This window comes from Spermophilus citellus (assembly GCF_964194105.1).
Source record: "Spermophilus citellus genome assembly, contig: SCAFFOLD_438, whole genome shotgun sequence".
In the NCBI taxonomy this organism is placed as follows: domain Eukaryota; kingdom Metazoa; phylum Chordata; class Mammalia; order Rodentia; family Sciuridae; genus Spermophilus; species Spermophilus citellus.
Window position 1 is genome coordinate 47,538 of NW_027673104.1, and position 19,939 is coordinate 67,476.

General features: G+C 54.4%; 2 protein-coding genes across 2 annotated transcripts in view; one reads left to right on the forward strand and one right to left on the reverse strand.

Annotated features, from left to right (window-relative positions):
- Nucleotides 1–13,982, reverse strand: part of LOC308640108 (steryl-sulfatase-like) — a gene marked incomplete at its 3' end in the record, with an annotated part of 55,219 nt that extends 41,237 nt beyond the window's left edge. Inside the window, exon 1 of the mRNA XM_081312140.1 lies at nt 11,990–13,982. The remainder of the gene's footprint in view (nt 1–11,989) is intronic.
- Nucleotides 11,461–19,939, forward strand: part of PUDP (pseudouridine 5'-phosphatase) — a 79,149-nt gene continuing 70,670 nt past the window's right edge. Inside the window, exon 1 of the mRNA XM_081312139.1 lies at nt 11,461–11,608. Within this exon, the coding sequence (XP_081168265.1) occupies nt 11,533–11,608 (76 nt within the window). The 5' untranslated portion in view covers nt 11,461–11,532. The remainder of the gene's footprint in view (nt 11,609–19,939) is intronic.

Sequence of the window (19,939 nt, forward strand, 5' to 3'; positions counted from 1 at the left end):
ATGGTCCAGGGACCAGCAGCTCCTAAGGACCCGGTGACAAGCCTCTGCCTCCGTCTACTTGCGTCTCCTAGTCAGCGTCTGACTATTATTGACATTGGCACTTGACGAATGTGCACTGGGCATTTTTTTTGCCCTGCAGACAGCACAGGAGGTGAGCTGTCCCCTGTTATGACACGGTGCATCCTGTCACTTATAACCCCGGGGCCCACAGGAAGCTCCCCTGACTCAGAGCCCAGGGTGTCCAAGGGCTGATTCCAAACAAGGCTGGGATGGGAGGGAGAAGACGCTGTGCAGAGCACTGCTTTTCCGTCTGTCTTTCTTTCTCCCCACCACCCCCCACCCCAAGGAATTAAAGCCAAGGTCTCCCCCAGGCTGATCCCCTGCCCAGCCACGGAGCCCTGACTTCAACCCTGCAAATTCTGCCTTTGTTTTTCCGTGCAATCTGGAAGAAGCTGCCCATGTAGCAAAACGCTCACGTTATTTTTTAAATCATGCTTTTTACTATTGCATTATCACGATACAGAATAATCAGGGAAACAGTGTTGCTGCTCAGCAAACTTATGATGATTTTCTCTTTGGTACTGGGGACTGAGCCCAGGGGTGCTTGACCACGGAGCCACATCCCCAGCCCTTTTTACACTTTATTTCGAGATAGGGTGTCTTGATATTGCTTAGGGCCTCCCTAAATTGCCAAGGCTGGCCTCCAACCTGTGATTCTCCTGCCTCAGCCTCCCCAGGTGCGGGGATTACGGGCATGTGTTCCACTGTGCCTAGAGTTCCTGCAGACTTTCAAATCTTTGCTGTATTTCAGTTTTAAAGAGATGCCTGACATTTACCACTCAGGTTTTTGGTGACAACAGAAGTCATATCTAGAGATTTCTGCACCCTGATGTCACCAGGAATCATGTTATAGTCACATTGTAAATGAATACCGGCTAATTTTCCCATGGGGACATTCTTGCTAATGTCAATACGGACACCAACTCTTGGGGACCGTCTGTCGAGGATCAAGCATTTGCCAAAACAGAGAGAGGGCATGCAGAACAGGGCGACGGAAGGGGGCAATCTTTTTATAAAATAGTTTCTGCATTTTAATGACATTGTGTTCAATTAAATTGTCTCTAACACCCTTCCAACTCCATCTGGTAAGGCATGACACAGAGGAGGTAATGGGTCAGCGCACGGAATCTCTTAACACCCAAATATGATGTCTGTCGCATGGGCACAAAGTGGACATGGAAATTCACCGTGGACTCCTATAAAGCTCAGCCGTCTAATCTGGGTGGTCTAATTTACAAGGGATCGCCTACATCAAATGTCTCAGCGTCTCTCTTTGGAGAAAAATATCATATATCCAGTTGGTTCATAATTCACATTCAGTAGGCGTTGCCAACAACATCAGCTTAACGCTCACGTAACGGAATTTGTACGAATTTCAGAAAAGGGACTAATTTCTAAACCACATACTCATTCCTCAGCAAACTGAGTCCTTTAAGAGAGATGATCGAAAGAACCGGGAAACGCAGACATACACCATGGGATGAGGATCAGAAACAGAGACCACGTTCTACAAGGAATGCAGCACAGCCTGTTCACAAACAGGTGTCTCCATGCTCCTGGGCTCACATCCAATAATTTCTGTGTACACGTCTTAATCAAGGAGAAAGTTCTGTTCTTTTTCATGTTTCTTTAGGATGCAGATTCATGGTGTCCACAATAAGTTTGGAATCTGCATCTTTAAATTTTTATTTTTGGTACTGGGGAGTGAACTCAGGAGCGCTCAACCCCTGAGCCCCGTCCCCAGCCCTATTTTGTATTTTATTTACAGACAGGGTCTCTCTGAGTGGCTTAGGGCCTCGCTTTGGCTGAGGCTGGCTTTGACCTCTCGATCCTCCTGCCTCAGCCTCCCGAGCCCATGAGATAACAGGCGTGCGCCACCGCGCCCAGCTGACAACTTTGACATTTAAGAAAAACTTACAAAGTGGAAAGAAACAATAAAAAAGAAGCAGGAGTACTATTAATTCCCATTCACAATCCTTTTCTTCCTACCAAAATAGCAACCAGTGAGGATCTTAGAGTAACGTCAGTGTTGCATGACACACATTCACTTACGTTGTACCCCGTTTGGAGGCTGAGGTCCTGACGCTCGAGGATCCCCGGGGCAGGTTGTCACATCATCGCCCGGGACAGCGCCCGGCCAGGAGCTCCCGCCGTGTGAAGATCCACGCGACAGCCTGGCCGTTTTATCAGGCCATCCCTGGTGCAAAAGTCATCGCCGGGTCACTGACCCATAGATCACGAACGAGTTATGTGGCTGCCTGCGTGTCCCTGCCTGGCCTCAGGCCCCACGTGCCTCAGATGTCAGTCAGAGATAAGGTGCGCTTCCTGACCCGCGGTCCCCTGCGGGGGGGGGGGGGGGGGGGGCTTTGCTGGCACCTCTGAGTCCTTCCCTGCCATCCGGATTCACCCACGGGCTCTGGGGACCTTGGGGGAACTGGGGGCGCACACAAGGTCCCCGAGAGCGTCTCCTCAACACCCTGCACTTTGCATTTCTTGCAAGAAAACAGCGTGTGTCCACCAGAGGTGTGACGAGGGCTGCACACAGGGCCCCCGCTTGTCCTCTGTGAAGACGCATCCTGGTGGTGGCTGCAGCCAGGCCGTCGGAGGCACCTAAGAGAGTTCCCCTGGACCCAGTCCAAAGAGCCCCGAGGAATTCATTCTCTGGTGGACACACCCAGGTGAAGCAATGGCCCAGGAGGTCAGGAAGCTTCCTTTGTGGGTGCAGAGCAGGGAGGTGCCCGGGCCACGCTGACGACATCCCCAGGGAACCTCCAGACCCACAGCTCTGCAAAACCGGCACCTCACACAATGACCTGCAGGACTTCTCTCCCTTCATGTTACCCCCCACACACTCCCCCTTGCATTTAGGAAATGAAGAAGAAAAAGAGGCACTGGACTCAACTCAGCCTCTGTTTTCGTCACTCTGCTTCTAGCAACCAAACAGGGCTCACTTGGAATGACGCTGACTGCCGCTGGCACTGGGCCTGCATATGATGAACGTCACGTGGCTGGCGTTGACCTATTTTCCATTCTTTAAATTTTTTTTTATACCAGGGATTGACCTCAGGGTCCCTCGACCCCTGAGCCCCATCCCCAGCCCTATTTTGCATTTTATTGAGAGACAGGGTCTCCCTGAGTGGCTCAGGGCCTCGCTTTGGCGGAGGCTGGCTTTGAACTGGCCATCCTCCTGCCTTGGCCTCCCGAGCCGCCCGCATGGTCCAGGATTCTCATCTCTCTCCTCTCCTTCCCTGTTGGAGGCCACCCTGCTTCCTCCTCCCAAGAACGCTTTTATTATTACTATTTTTGTTTTCTTTTTGGAATAGGCATTGAAGCTGGGGCCTCACTAAGCAAGCACCGAGCCAACCCCTAGCTCTTTTTTTTATTTATTTGGAGACAATGGTCTCCCCAGATTGTCCAGGCTGGCCTCAAACTGGGGATCCTCCTGCCTCAGCCTCTACGATTGCTGGGATCCCAGGTGGGGGCTGCCATAGTCCACCTCCCAAGAGTTTCTGTGAAAGGACGGTCTATCGGATGGCAGACCTTCCTCCTCACTGGTTCCCAGCGGCTCTGGGAGGCCCTCTGACCATGCCTTGTTGGACAGGTGCCGGAAATGCACTCTATGCTGGCTCATTCCGACCTTCTCGGTACCAAGTCAGACAGCGGCGAGGCTCTGTTCACTTGGTGCCCCCAGAAACGCAGGATCAGATCCAAAGCTCCGAAACCGGGAGCCCAAATGGACCTTTTCTCTTTATAAGTTGATTGCCGTGGGCATTTGTTATAGTAACAGAAAGCTAACACGGCTTCTCAGTGTCCTGTCCGTGGCCCGGGGACCGTCCTTAGCTACTGAGATGAAGGTGAGAAGGTCGCACGGGGTGGGGGAGGACCCCAGGGAAACCCCCTCTGTCCCAGAATCCGGCTTCCACCATTACTAATGACATGGCAGAGGGCCCATCAGAAAAGCAAGATGTCGAATTGTGAGTCCTCCCAGTGGTTTGAGTTTTAATTATCCTTCTGTTCCTGGGCTTCTACATGGGCCCAATCATGGTTCTCCCCCTGATGTATGGCCTTCTGCCGTTGGAAGTTATAGCTTTATTATTAAAGCAAAAAAAAACTAAGTCCTCGTAAATTACCTTTCTTTAAATAGCCTTCCCGTCGGACTCCGGGAGGAAGGAGCCCGGGAAATTGATGGCCTCTACGGTTTTCCAGAGTCGTTTAAATAGCCCCAGGAAATGGAGCTCAAATATAGGCTTCTTAAACGCTGTTCTTCATACATGAATACCAGGGCCCTGGACAAACAGAGCCAATGAAATGTGCCCACAAAGCAGCAAGAATGCACGCATTGTACCTGTGAGAGCCTGCTACTTCTTTCGCCTGTTATACAACTTTACCTATTATACAACCCATGCCATTAATATTGATTTAAATGTACAGAGGCACACACCTACCTTAGTACCTTAGATGCAAGGTTTTAAGTCTCTTATGTAACCACACACGTGTGTCTCTATCCAAGGGGACCCTGACTTGGGATGCTTGGATGGTTTTCTTATTTTACTTTATTTTATTTACTGTACAATGATGTGAACGCGATAGACATTCAGTAGAACTGTACCCCAAACCTGGACTGGATCTTATTCCTGGGCTAGTGATATGTTGGGTGAGATTCTGACAGCTCGGGAGGCTGAGGCAGGAGGATCGCAAGCTGGAGGCCAGCCTCAGCAACTAGCAGGGCCCTCAGCAACTGAGTGAGACCCTGTCTCTGAATAAAATACAAAATAGGGCTGGGGATGGGGCTCAGGGGTTGAGTGCCCTTGAGTTCAATCCTTGGTTACCACCCCTTCACCCCGCAAAAAGAGGTCTGGCAATATGGCTCAGGGGTTAAGCACCCCTGGGTTCAATCCCTGATACCCCCTCAAAAATAGGCTGGGATCATTTGGTGGGATAAATGAAGTAAATGTATTTCCAACTGAAGACATATTCAATTGACTAAAGATATAATCCCATTATAATTGAGGAAGATATGAATCTGGTATGTGGTGCATATATTTATACATAAATACATGCTGTATATTAAATGTATATATAAATATATACAAGATATATATGCCACATAAATGTGCATTAGTATATAAAATATATTTATATACTTATACGTATCTATTTAACATCTACGTGTAATACAGGAATCAGCATATGACATACAGTATATGTGACTAACATATAGTATGTATAAATACACACCATATATAAATTAAATACATTTAATTTGCATACAATATCTTTCTTAATTTTCCTAAAAGCAGACACATTACTTTTTATACATTATATAACAAATTTTATATAACACGTAACACGGTATTTGCACGTAATCAAACGTATCTAAATTACCCGCGAAGGCATATGCCCCTTCAGGTTTCTCGACGTCCCCACATCAATCGATTATGAACTTCTAAAATAAACGTGCATGTGACTGTGTCTATACATACACGCCCACATCCCATTACCCTTAATATTCTCCAAATTTCAACTATCTGAGGGCCTTCAAAAGATTGTGAATCTGTGAATTTTACTCTGTGAATTTACTATGTGATTCCCGTGTGTTTGATGTTCCTGTTCCTTGCCCACATCCCAAGTTCTTAGAAATTGATTGCTTCGAGATATCTGGTGGGGGGAGATGGGATTTGAAAATCAAATCAAAAGGAAGCCTAAGTGTTAGTTGCTTAGGGCCTCCACTAAGTTGCTGAGGCTGGCCTCCAACTTGCAATCCTCCTGCCTCAGCCTCCAGAATCCCTGGGATCACAGGTGTATGTCACTGCACCCGGCTCATCTGGCACTTCTAAAGGGTGTTTGAAGGATCCAATTCAGTGGGACATTAATAGCTAGAGATGGTGCATGAAGGTCCCCATTGGCAAGTCTGGGAAATCTGAAGACAGTCTTTGGCCACAGGAATGGGAGTTGTGTAATGAGCACATGGCTTGTGGATTGCAGACGGACGGAGCCTTATCCAAGGCTGCCCAGGCTGACACGAGCAAGCTGGGGACAAGGACGTCTAACCAGAGCCCTGCCCTTCCCTGATGTCAGCCTGCACTGGGCAACACAGAGACTAGGGACCCTGGGATCGAGCAGAAAACCAGCCATTCTAGAAGGGCCCGGCTGGATGGGCCATGCTGTGGCCACTCGGGATTGATGTGTGACTTGCACAAGGTGCAAAGTTCCTGGTTCTTCATTTGTTGGAGGTTTCTTGTTTGTTATGATTTCTTTGTTTGCTAGAATATTTTCCTTTATTTGTACAATCACGATTGAATTTTTACTTTTATGTTAGTTATGACCATTCAGGTTGTGGGTTTGACGACTTCACTGCAACATGAGGACTTTGTAAGATGTGCACGAAAGTAGAATAAAAAGCTTTGCTTTTTTTGAGAAAGCAAGACTGCGGTTCAACCCTGCCCCACCCCTTTCCAGATGTCTGACCTGCAGCAGGGCACGTAACTTCCCTGACGCTCCTTGTGCTTATTTCTAGAAGAAATGTTGCATTGCCTACTTCGCCCGACGGTCGACGGAACAAGAGATGAATGACACGTGGTTACTCCTAGCCTCTTGAGAGCTTGTGGCTTGTTGTACGCAATTTCTGAAATAAGGAGACCATTTTTCCCTTGAGCAACTAATGGTTCTTTCATCTTGGACTCTCAGCACATGCCGTTTAGAGTATTTCTTTTTTTATAAAAACAAAAAATTCACGATTGCATCATAATTATACGTAACAGTGGAATTCGCTGCGACACCTTCGTACCTGCCGCAACAAAATAATTTGGAAAATTCTGTTCCCTTTGGCATACTTACTGTGTAACTCTAGATGCAAACACAGACTCCAAGCCAGGTTTAATCAGAAGCAATTTTGCAAGGCACTAGTTGCACGTGGCACTCACACAGGGAGAGGAAATCGGGGAGTCAGGGCCTAAAGGGGAGGCAGAGAGAGAGGAGCGGGGGTGATCTGAGCTCCTCCTGAGCCCTTGAGATGCAAAATCCTCCCAGTCTAGGAGACTCCCCCAAGAGGAGGGATTGGAATGCAGCGTCTCAGGTGGCTCCCTCTGCACCAGCCTTTACAACAGGATGTCAGTTTGGGGAGTACTTTTGATGTCCCCTAGTGCAGGGTGGCAGACCCCACCTGTTTCCTGAACGCAGATTGTACTCACGTGGTGAAACCAGCCAAGGAGGATGACCTCTGAAGGGCCACGGAAAAGTCTATTTCTACAAGGCAGATCCCCGGCCCATACTGACCCCCCTACCCACCCTGGTGGACCGTGGCCTTTGACCCTTGCCCATTGCAGATGTGTCCTGGAGGGAGGAAAGCAAACAGGAGACTTCCAGGAAACAGCGGGTCCCAGAGATAAGCAGTGAACACCCAGTTCTGAGTTTTTCACAGTGACAACAAGTTTCAAAGTCTGCCCAACTGCTTTCCTGAGCTAAAATCCACCTGGCTCAGCCCGACTGTCCCAATGGCATGTCCGCAGTCTCCAGTGACTGACTCACTGTCCTTTTAAACCGTAAAGCTCAACTCCTTCTGTCACCCGGGATCCATCTTCCTACCCAGAAAAGGAGCCCTCCCGTGCCGGATGGATCAACTTCTCTGCTGTCCTGAGGTCTCGCGCCTGCATCCTTCCTGGGCCCCGGAGCTCACAACCTCCCTCTCCAAGGCGCCAGGCAGATGCAGACCTTTCCCAACTTGCAGGTGGATTCCATCCCGATAAACCCGTTCATCAGGTGAAACTCTTGGTGAGTCCCAATGCACTGAATGCATCCAACCTCCCGAACCGCCCAGCTTCTCCACCCAGCACCCTGGGGAGGGTCTTGTGTTCCCCCTGGTGATCCTGTGGCTGATGAGGACCTGGGGCTCCCTACTGGAACTGTCCAGCACCCTGCGAGAGGAGCTTCCTCCTGCATAACACTGGCTCCCCTCAGGTGAACTTCAGGCCGGGATGGCATCCAAGGATCACTTAGCAGCTGTCCAAATACAACAGATAACAGGCACCCACAGACTTCTTCGAACCCAGGAAGCAGAAGTAAACTAAGAGTCTACAAAGGATGTGATGTGTATTCAAAAATATACACCAAGGAATACGTGGCATCCGTAAGTTTATAGAGAGTGTGACAAAAGACGGTGCATCTCTGTTCCATCGGGGACTTTTTTTGGAGCTGGGGATGGAACCCAGGGCCTTGTGCCTGCGAGGCAAGCTCTCTACCAACTGAGCTGCAACCCCAGCCCTGTTCTGACAGTGTTTCATGTGCTTTGACAGTATTATACTGTGGCTTCCTGGATCTTATCTGTTGCATCTTAAAGCGATTAGGAAAAGCAAGCCCCTGTCCCATGAGGAAAACAGGATTTCTCCAACATAAACTGTAATTCACAGAAGGAGACGATTCCTACCTCTGCATAAGAGCCGTCCATGTTTGGCTGTTAGGAGAGTCATAAAGGAGCTAAAGTATATGTGTTCAAGACCTATCACCCCAATCTAGCTTTTGATAGAGAAGCATTCATCATCATACTGGATTCTTTGAATTTTTTTATGGTGTGTTGGGGGTACTTAACCACTGAGTTACATCCTCAGCCCTTTTTATATGATATTTAGAGACAGGCTCTTATTGAGTTGCTCAGGGCCTTGCCAAGTTGCTGAGGCTGGCCTCCAACTTGTTATTCTCCTGCCTCAGCCTCCAGAGCAGCTGGGATTGCAGGCATAAACCACTGCACCCTGCGGTTGATTCCATTTTCAAGAGCTGCCTTCCATCTTATGCATGCAAGGGATGTTTCAGAAGAATGAGGAAAATGAGCCTTTAAAACAACAGTGTGCTAGCTTCTGAGAGTATAAAGATGCATAGAAAGATATACTCCTAAAAAACAATGACATGCACCACGTGTTCACGTCTGGGGAACAATAAAGACGAGAGCCACGCGTTTCTGTGATGTTCTCCTCTGCAGTTCACAAGAGGCTCTGCTGCAGCAACTGCGGTTCACAGAAATCGCCTCCCGGGATCCCTGCCCTGAGCTGCAGTACACGAAATCAAGCAAGCGTGACCCTCCCAAGTATCTCAAGTCCTTGGAAGTCTGACACCCTCGACCTCTTCTTCTAAACGTTTGCTTATTTTTGTAGCACATCTCTAGGAGGCTGCAAAAGACAGGCAAACAAACCCCTCAGCTCATTGCTAGGAGTGAACGACCCCTGACCTAGGGGTCAGTTATGACACGTAAGCTCGCCCGTTCCTGCTGGAGCTTCTGATTCTTGTTTTAAGTTTTTAAAACAAACTTAAAAAAAAAAAAAGACTAACAAACAAGAATGTCATGATGTGACAGGAACAAAGAAAAATAACTTTCTCATCTGAATATCCATTTTTTTTTTCCATTCCAGAGAATGGAAGGAAATTGAGAACTCTAAAGACTCCAGCTATTGAGTATTGGTAGAAAACCCAGCATTTTTAATTTTATTTTGGTACCAGGGATTGAACTCAGGGGCACCTGACCACCAAGCCATATCCCCAGCCCTATTTTGCACCTTTTGTTTAGAGACAGGGTCTCACTGAGTTGCTTAGTGCCTTGCTTTTGCTGAGGCTGGTTTTGAACTTGCAATCCTCCTGCCTCCATCTCCCAAGGCAGTGGGATTACAGGCATGCACCACCGCGCCCGGCATCCCACCAATATTTCTGCAGTGAGTTTGCTGTGGATTGAGCTGTATCTCCCCCAAAGGTATGTTGGATTCCTCACCCCCAATACATGAAAAAGTGACCTTATTTGAAAGCAGAGTCTTTACAGAGATAATCGTGTTGCAATGTGATCATTTGGGTAGACTTTAACCCAATATGACAGGTGTTCTTAGAAAAGGAGAAAATTTGGACACAGAGACTCACAGAGGGAATAGGATACTACAAGATACAGGAAATAACAACCACACGTAAGTCAAGGAGAGAGATCTGGAAGAGACCCTTTGCCAACAGCACTTAGAAGGAAATAACCCTGAAATCACCTTGAGTTAGGACTCCGGGCTCTCCTAAGAACTGACAACACATTCCTGTTGTTCAGACCCCCTAATTTGTAGGACTTTGTGATAATAGCCATAATGAATTCATGCAGAATCCATGAATGATGGCATTTGGGTTACAATCCCTTGTCTTCCCAGCATCCTCAGAGGGAAATTTCGACAGCATTACATGGTGGAAAGCGGCTATAGATTGTAAAATGTAATTTTGTCAACCATATACTATTCCTTAGTACCAAGGGGTTCCCTTGTCTCTGCTCATTTGGCACCCTCATTTTACACATGAGGGAGCTAAGGCCTAAAAGCCCCCACACATACACCTCTATCATGTATGACCTGAATTCTGGGGTTTTTGCGTCCGCTGACTGTACCCTTAAGTAGAAATACACCCTCACGTTTTTAAAGTGAAACGTCATCGTTTCTGCTTCTTGTAAGGTCCCATCCTCAATGGATGAGAAGAAGATGTAAAAATGGTAACAGGAAGGTACTTTCTGAAGTTGGGGGGGGTGGGAGAAGCTTTTCAGGTTGCACCCTGAAACATTGGAAAAGGGGACGAAAAGGCAGGCAAAAAGCCCTAAGACAGCAAAAGCTGCAGCACATTTTTTTTTTTTAACCATTTTTTATCATTTCAGGATCCTCCTTTCCTATCTGGATTCTGCCCAGCTTCCCCCTGGACAACGCACACTGCTCTGAGTATGGGCACATGGTGGAAAACCCAGCATTTTTTTTTTTTTTGGTGGGGGGGAACCAGGGATTGAACTCAGGGGCACCTGACCACCAAGCCCCATCCCCAGCCCTACTTTGCACTTTGTGTTTAGAGACAGGGTCTCGCTGAGTTGCTCAGTGCTGCTCAGAGAGATGCGGATGCTCCACTGCGCATGCGCCCCGCGGCCCTGGTCCAGGACCTGCAGGGCCCGAAAGGGAGCCTGGCCCAGTGACCCGGAGTCGGCTCCTGGGGGCTCGGACAGACCCGCTACGGGTGGCCGTGGGCAAGGCCATTTGTGTGCCATCGGTGGCGGGCGGCGGTGGCACTCGGAGCACCTTTGCCGGCCCCTGGCCCAACCCCCAGACCCCGGCCTGCTCCCTCCTTCCTCCCTGACTCCCTTTCCAACTTCAATCCACGGATTTTCTCCCTCAACGTAGGGACTCGACTCTGCGCGGCCTGAGGCTGCGGGGCTCAGCCAGTTTCTGGAAACCGGTGAACTCCTGCCCCTCTCCCGCGCCCCTTTGGTGCTCGGAGACCGCGGCCGCTGAAGCGGCGGAGGCCCGGGGACGTAGCGCGCGTGCGCGGAGCCGCGCGAGTCCGCCCGAGAGCGCGCGTGCGCGGGGGGCGCCAGAGGCCCGCGGCCGACGGGCGGCAGGCAGGCCGTGCGCAGGCGCGGCGAGGCTGCGGCGCGTGCGCGGGGACGCCGGGCGCGCGCCGCTCTTCCCCGCCCCCTCCCCGGCCGAGATGGCAGCGCCCGCGCCCGCGTCCCCGCCGCGGCCCGTCACCCACCTCATCTTTGACATGGACGGCCTGCTTCTGGGTGGGTAGCGTCCGGCGAGGGCCGCCGGCCGAGTCGGGGCGGGACGGGGAGTTTCCGGGCTGGGGACCCGCGCGGCGCGGCGGCGGCGGCGGCGTCCGGGCCGGGACCCTCGGGCTTCCGCGCGCTCCGCCTCGGGCCGTCCCCGAAGTCGGGCGGCGGCCGGAGCCCGCGGTCCCATGACCCGGCGTCTCCGCGGCCCCAGCGCCCGCTTCCGGCGGGGCCCGAGCACGTGGGGCGCCGTCCCGGGGGACCCCTGGCCGGTGTGCGGCTCCGCGGCCGCCTGGCCGTCCCGCCACCCGCCCGCGCCCGGCCTCAGTGTCCCCATCTGCCAAGGGGCGCGGAGGGTACCTGCCCCCGGGCCGCCGGGCGAGGTGAGCGCACCTTGATGGTCGCACCCCACCAGGTGTGGCTTCTCACCCCGGTGGCCTCGTCCCCCTGGGGATCTGGTCACATTCCGAGGCATTTTTGAATGTCACCGCTGGAGCCGGGAGGTGGGGTTACCTGCACCCAGTGGACTCCAGCCCATTGCACAAGACAGCTCAGAAGCAAGCCATGACAAGGACTTATCCATCCCCAGGTGTCCCGGTGGGTGCAGAGGTGGGGAAGCCCTGCCAAGTGGCCTGGCTGCCCAGCCTCGCCAGCCAGCAGCGAGGGCATCACCCGGGAAGTGCAGAGGCTGGTGCCCCAGCCCACACCTGCCCCATCCATTTGAACCCCAGCGCCTGCAAGTTTGAGCAGTGCCGCTCTGGGGATCTGAGGCCCCGCAGCTCCTGGATGGTGTACCCTGGTCAGTGCAGGTCGTGGAGAGTTCGCTAGCCTGGAGGAAGCCAGGGAGAGTTCAAAGACAACACCAGGTGGATAAGTGCAGACAGGAACTCGACCCCCAACCTCAGCAGAACCAACACAGTGAGCCAGGCTCACATCCACACCAGGCCTCCAGATGAGTCAACATCCCACACACTGCCCTTCCAGCACGGCTGACCTCTCCGTGTGCATAGCTGATGGCTGATCTCAGAACAAGGCTAGGTAGGAGGAAGTATTTGCCTTTGACTAATTAAAAACAAAAACAAAGTCTGAGGCTCAGAGAGCTGTGAAGTCAGCTCTCTGTCCCTGTGATAAAGCAACTGAGAAAAATAACCTTCAAGGAGGAGAGATGTGTTCGGGCTCACGGTTTCAGTCGGTGGTGGGCTGCCTCCCCCGCCCCGGGGGCCTGTGGTGAGGAGGAACACGGAGATGGAGCCGACCTGTTCACCTTGTGGCCACTGGAAAGCAGATCGAGGAAGTGATGGGGAGAAAGATATAGTCCCCAAGGGCACACCCTGGAGGACCCACACCCTTCAACCAGGTCCCACCCCCTACAGTTTCCACCACCTCCCCAAAATGCCATTAAATTACAAATCAGAGCCCTCACTTCCAAAAGCCCCACCTCTGGACATTGGTGCAATTGGGGGCCAATAGGGAACATTCAATCTCCAAATTATAAGACACCTAAAAGTACTTGCCCAAGGTCTCACAGCCAGCACAGAAGTTAGCAGAGAAAGATTCTGAATTGATTCACTTCTAAATCTGTGTGATAATTAGCTCATCTTCATGTTTGAATGTGACCTGGGTCTCTCTTCATACTGCTGAGTATTCAGTGGTAATGAGACTGATTTTTTTTTTTTTTTTAAAGACACACCAGCTAGTCTCTTCATTTTATGGACACAGATGTAAATTGCTGAATTTCAAAAGGGTTGAAGACATCCCCACGGAGGTCCCTAATTGGAACAAGCAGTGTCTTGTAGGTGCTCGATGTGAAATGACTCCATTTCAGAAAGCGTTTGGGATTCCTAAGTAGAGTTCCTAGATGTGAATTTTCTTACTCACGTGGTCAAGAAGTTTAATTGTCAAATACATTCCTTATCCCCCTAGTGAAGGGTCCAGGTGACCTGTTCTAAGAGGCTCGTGAATTTTAATGCAAACCGAGATCTCTCATTAAAGTTAACTTGTAAAATTAGCTTGATGCCTGGTTTTGATCCTAGATTCACACACAGCCATATGGATGTGACTTGGGTGGCATTGCTCCTGGGGGTATGGTTATGGAGTTATGGGCCAGGGTCTCTTGACAGCTGAGCTGAATGGGTTCTCAGAGGCCGACCAGCACCGTTAAGCAGTCCTCTCTTCTGATTAGAGGGTTGCATTCCTGTTGTTTGCAAAGAGAGACCTAAGCCTATGACGTTCCCCCATTTTCTGCCCTCTTATCTTCCCCAAGTCTCCTTTCAGCTTTCCCAAGGACCAAATCATACCTCCTCTAATTCTGACTGCTGCGGTATATCTTGTTTGCCTAACAATGTATCATGGATTTCTAAGGGCTCCTTTCTCCGTGGGTCTGTTTGTCTTTGGAGTTTTGAATGCAGTTCCCCAGGAGGCTGGCTTTGTCCCGTGTAGCCCCAATACTGCAGTTCACAGGGAAGTGAAAGCCAAAACAGGGGAATGCTGTGTTACTGGGAACTTGTGTAATGCAAGAATGAGGAAGTCAGCAGGACTTCAGCGAGATTCTCAAGGACGCCCAGGCACTTTACAGTGAGTGTTATCCTGCTGTTGATTGTCCTTTTAAACAGAAAGCGCACTTCTGGATCTTTTTTTTTTTTTGGTGGTTGTTGACACAGGTAGCCATGAATCGGCTGTGACTCACATAATAGCCAGAGAAAGAGAAGAGGGACATGATTTTGAGGGAAGAGGCCAAGTGTCTGGGCCCCTCAGCACCAGGGTAGGGAAGAGAACCAAAGATCCCGGTTTCTTCAGAAGTGGAGGGATTTTGCTTTGCGGAGTGGCTGGGTCTCAGGAATACAGTGAAGCCACGGTGTTTTCTGAGCAGCTTCAAACAAGCAGAAGGATTTAGACAACTCTGATTTGGATGATGTGTTTGTCCAACTCAATGTTCCCCCAAATATTGTTCTCACTTAGTATAAGAAACTTGGTTTTGTTACACTTGTTTTTAATGCTAAGTCCTCAAAATTTGTGTATTTTACACTCAACACATCTCAGAGTGATTTTTTTTTTCTTTTTGGCGGGGGAGGGTACTGCAGATTGAATTCAGAGCCCCTCGGCCCCTGAGCCCCAGCCCCATTTTGTATTTTATTTAGAGACGGGGACTCACTGAGTTGCTTAGTGCTTGGCTTTTGCTGAGGCTGGCTTTGACCTCGCGATCCTCCTGCCTCAGCCTCCTGAGCTGCTGGGGAGCTAGCCTCATTTTGAGGGCTCACTGGCCACTTTCAGGCTGGAGAGCCAGACCCAGATTATGGGACCGCAGCCCCTCTGGATGAAGGCTGAGGTGGGAAGGCCAGGCAGAGGTGGATGTTAAAAAGGCACAGAAAGAGCCATTTTGGTGAACACAAATGTGAAAGGTGTTTTTAGGAGTCTCCTACCGTAGGTATGTAAACTTCCTAGAGAGTCATCAAGGAAATGAACGTATTTTTGAATTCTTGAAGAATGGGCAGAAAGGACTGGGCTGTAGCTCAGTGGTAGAACATTGGCCCCGTACAAGGTGCTGAGTCTCATCCCGGCATCACACTGTGTGTGTGTGTGTGTGTGTGTGTGTGTGTGTGTGTGTGTGCGCGCGTACGTGCGTACGTGTGTGCACGTGCGTGTAGCTCCAGAAAACACCCAGATGATGAATCTGAGAGGGGAAGTAAAAATATTTGTGTTCTGGTTTTGGTGTTCACACCCCCAGATGTACCCAGATGGCAGGATTTGATGGGTGACAGGAGGATTTGTGGTTGACCGTCGTGTGCTGGGACAAGGCCTGTCCTCTACCCCTCGCCCTCCCACAGCTTCCTCTTTCTAGGGAATGGCACCGCCTCTGATGGGTCCCAGGTGACACCTCAGGTCCTGGAGGCAGGGTCCCTGGAGTGCTCCGGGAGCCGTGTGCCCAGGCAGTCAGTGGTGTGCTGAGCGTGGGCAGTGGGTCCAGCACCCACAGACAGGAGGTTAGCGGGCTCAGGGTCCCGTGTCCTGTTAACTTGGCCCAGGCTCCTGCCCAACCCCAGACAGACGTCCTCAGACCTGAAGACAAAAATAGACTCCCCCTATGCAACCTTAGCACGTGCATGCGCCCTGGGTTACTTTTTGGAAGAATGTGACCCTGTTTTCCTTGAACCTGGATCGCTCTGAGGCTTGAGAGGGAGATCAGGAGCTCTGGATGTCAGAGGGTCCCTGTCTCTCATGTCATTCAGACATCCAGTCCCTGGGGTGTCTACGCCTTGGGCACATCTCTCAGGGCGCGCAGGCCTTTGTGTGTGGTTCTCCTCTGAACTGGAAACCTGCCGAGCTGCTGGCCGGAGGGAAGCAGAGACCTCCTGGGCCTGCAGCCCCCGGGCCGTGCTGGGGGGTGGCTTTGGAATCAGGCGACTGCGGTGCTTGGCCTGCGCTCTGGGTTTGCCCTGGTTTCCTGAGAGCTAAGTGTGCCCTTGGTTTACTTCACCTTGGTAGGTGAAACGTGGGGCCACACTGAGGCCTTGGGACGGAGGCCAGCTGCCTGCAAGGGGCCTCCCCATCGGGGTGTCCTGGGTGAGCCAGGGTCTGGTTCCTGGAGAGCTCTGTGCCTGTTGAGGACGGGAGCGCCTTGGAGGCGGGGGCCTGCTGCGTGGAGGAGGCCCGTGAGCACCTGAGGCCTCAGCCCTGGGCATCCTGTCTCCTTGCAGACCTGGACCGGGCAGCCCAGTCTGTCACTGTGTCCATGTTGAGTGTCCAGCCCCGCTGCCCTTGTCTGAGTGACGAGACGGTCGCGGTTTCAGTTGCAGGTTCTGCAGGGCGATGGGCCTCGTGTCCAGCTGGCGGTGGACAGTGTCTTGCGGCGCTCCAGGTGGGAGGGGGCTTCCTTACCACGCCCCTCCGATCCTCCTCCTCTGAGGGGTGGGATCCGGGCAGAGTCCTTGCACCCTGCTCATGGCCTTTATGTTTGCTGTTTGGGGACAGGTGTCACTTTGCCCTTTCTCCTGGAGAAGCTGCGTGTTGGGGACTGTCGGTTCCTTGTACCTTTCTGATCATCTGCTCTCGGCCCTGATTCGTTCTTTTCAGCTTCTGTACTTTGAGTCCCAGTTCCTCTCTGTCATTAGTCAGGGGAGATCCGTGGCCATCGAGCGCCGGCCCCTGAGAGATGTCTGCTGAAGGCAGTCTTTTCTAGGTTCCCAGGTGACCTCTCAGACCTCTTCACCTGTGGCCTGAGTCACTGCTGCCTTGGAACTGCACGTGTTGGAACCTGTCCCCAGTGCAGCAGCATGAAAGAGGTGGGAGGCTAGGTCACCAGGGCTGCAGCCTCTGCAATGAGCCTCTTGGAGAGGCCCTGGAGCTGGTTGGCCCCAGCTGCCCTCCCTGGGAGCACCCAGCAAGGAGGTGCCTTCTGCAAAGCAGAGAGCAGGCCTCTCCAGCACTGGGTTGACCGACACCTGGTCTTGGACCCCGTCTCCAGAACCAGGGGCACTCCCTGTTCCCCTGCATGACCTACCCAGCGCTAGGCATTCTGCTGCAGCCGTTGGAGCAGCAGCCTGGCGTCCGGCCAGAGGGAAGCACACTTCAAGGGGCGTGCGTCTCCCACGTCAGGTGTCGGTGATCAGCAGTGCCTGATGCGTGGCACCTGTCCTTCACGAGCTTCGCCCCCTGGGTTCCAGGGGGGGGGCAGGGATTTGGGTCTTGTGGTTCAAAATTGCCGCCTTGGTTCCTATGAAGAGTCTTCTTGGACAGTGTTAGGGTGTGGGTGTGAGGTGACCCTCAGAAGCTCGTGTGTGAGAGCCTTCACCCACCCGGGAGGGAGTCAGTCCCGCCCCCATGGGGATGAGCTGGGTGTAACTGGAGGCAGGTGGGACTGGCCACAGGAGGTGGGCATTGGGGGCGGGGCTTGGGGCATATATTTTGTGACTGCCGAGCAGAGCCTCCCTGCTCCCCGCCCCTCATGTGAGCTGCTTCCCCCGGCCACCTCTTCTGCCATGGGTCCTGCCTCTCCTGGGGCCCCGAGGAGTGGCACCCCTGAACCCGCGAGCCCCGCGTCCAGCTGTCCTCCTCTACAGTTGCTCTGCTCGGGTCTTTCAGTCACGGCAGTGAAGCTGCTGACTGAAACACACTGTCCCTGTCCTCTGCCATAGAGCACCCCCAGGGCAGCGTGACCTCCCCTGGGCTTTTCAGGGGAGCTGCAGCCAGGCTTGGGCGCAGGTCACTGCCTGCCTTCCCTGACGCCTCGGCCTCCCGTCCCGTGTTCCTTCCCTGTGGTGTCCACCGTCAGTTACCAGGTGGCCGGCGTTGCTGTCCTCGCCGAGGTGGGCCCTCGCACCCCTCGACCCTGCTCCTAGTTCCGGGAGCTGGACTGAGTGAAGTGCTCTCGTGCAATCAGTGACCTCTTGAAAAGCTGCTGCAGGTGACAGCCATCCAGATAGGTGAGACAGCAAACCAACTTCGCCTGACCCCCACCCGTGGCTGCTGGGTGCCGTGACACCCCCGTCTCCCCAGGGCTGCCTGGTTCCTGTGACCCCCCCCAGCACTGCCGGGTTCGCGTGACCCCCCCCCCAGCACTGCCGGGTTCGCGTGACCCCCCCCCCCAGCACTGCCGGGTTCACGTGACCCCCCCCAGCACTGCCCGGTACGCGTGACCCCCCCCCAGCACTGCCAGGTTCGCGTGACCCCCCCCCCCCAGCACTGCCGGGTTCGCGTGACCCCCCCCCAGCACTGCCGGGTTCGCGTGACCCCCCCCAGCACTGCCGGGTTCACGTGACCCCCCCCCCAGCACTGCCGGGTTCGCGTGACCCCCCCCCAGCACTGCCGGGTTCACGTGACCCCCCCCCAGCACTGCCGGGTTCGCGTGACCCCCCCCCCCCAGCACTGCCAGGTTCGCGTGACCCCCCCCCCCAGCACTGCCGGGTTCGCGTGACCCCCCCCCCCAGCACTGCCGGGTTCGCGTGACCCCCCCCCCAGCACTGCCGGGTTCGCGTGACCCCCCCCCAGCACTGCCGGGTTCGCGTGACCCCCCCCCCAGCACTGCCGGGTTCGCGTGACCCCCCCCCAGCACTGCCGGGTTCGCGTGACCCCCCCCCAGCACTGCCGGGTTCGCGTGACCCCCCCCCAGCACTGCCGGGTTCGCGTGACCCCCCCCAGCACTGCCGGGTTCGCGTGACCCCCCCCCAGCACTGCCGGGTTCGCGTGACCCCCCCCCCCAGCACTGCCGGGTTCGCGTGACCCCCCCCCCAGCACTGCCGGGTTCGCGTGACCCCCCCCCCCAGCACTGCCGGGTTCGCGTGACCCCCCCCCCCAGCACTGCCGGGTTCGCGTGACCCCCCCCCAGCACTGCCGGGTTCGCGTGACCCCCCCCCCAGCACTGCCGGGTTCGCGTGACCCCCCCCCAGCACTGCCGGGTTCGCGTGACCCCCCCCCAGCACTGCCGGGTTCGCGTGACCCCCCCCAGCACTGCCGGGTTCGCGTGACCCCCCCCCCAGCACTGCCGGGTTCGCGTGACCCCCCCCCAGCACTGCCGGGTTCGCGTGACCCCCCCCCCAGCACTGCCGGGTTCGCGTGACCCCCCCCCAGCACTGCCGGGTTCGCGTGACCCCCCCCCCAGCACTGCCGGGTTCGCGTGACCCCCCCCCCAGCACTGCCGGGTTCGCGTGACCCCCCCCCAGCACTGCCGGGTTCGCGTGACCCCCCCCCCCCAGCACTGCCGGGTTCGCGTGACCCCCCCCCAGCACTGCCGGGTTCGCGTGACCCCCCCCAGCACTGCCGGGTTCACGTGACCCCCCCCCAGCACTGCCGGGTTCGCGTGACCCCCCCCCCAGCACTGCCGGGTTCACGTGACCCCCCCCCAGCACTGCCGGGTTCGCGTGACCCCCCCCCCAGCACTGCCGGGTTCGCGTGACCCCCCCCAGCACTGCCGGGTTCGCGTGACCCCCCCCCCCAGCACTGCCGGGTTCGCGTGACCCCCCCCCCCAGCACTGCCGGGTTCGCGTGACCCCCCCCCAGCACTGCCGGGTTCGCGTGACCCCCCCCAGCACTGCCGGGTTCGCGTGACCCCCCCCAGCACTGCCGGGTTCGCGTGACCCCCCCCCCAGCACTGCCGGGTTCGCGTGACCCCCCCCCCCAGCACTGCCGGGTTCGCGTGACCCCCCCCCAGCACTGCCGGGTTCGCGTGACCCCCCCCCCCCCAGCACTGCCGGGTTCGCGTGACCCCCCCCCCAGCACTGCCGGGTTCGAGTGACCCCCCCAGCACTGCCGGGTTCACGTGACCCCCCCCCCAGCACTGCCGGGTTCGCGTGACCCCCCCCCCCCAGCACTGCCGGGTTCGCGTGACCCCCCCCCAGCACTGCCGGGTTC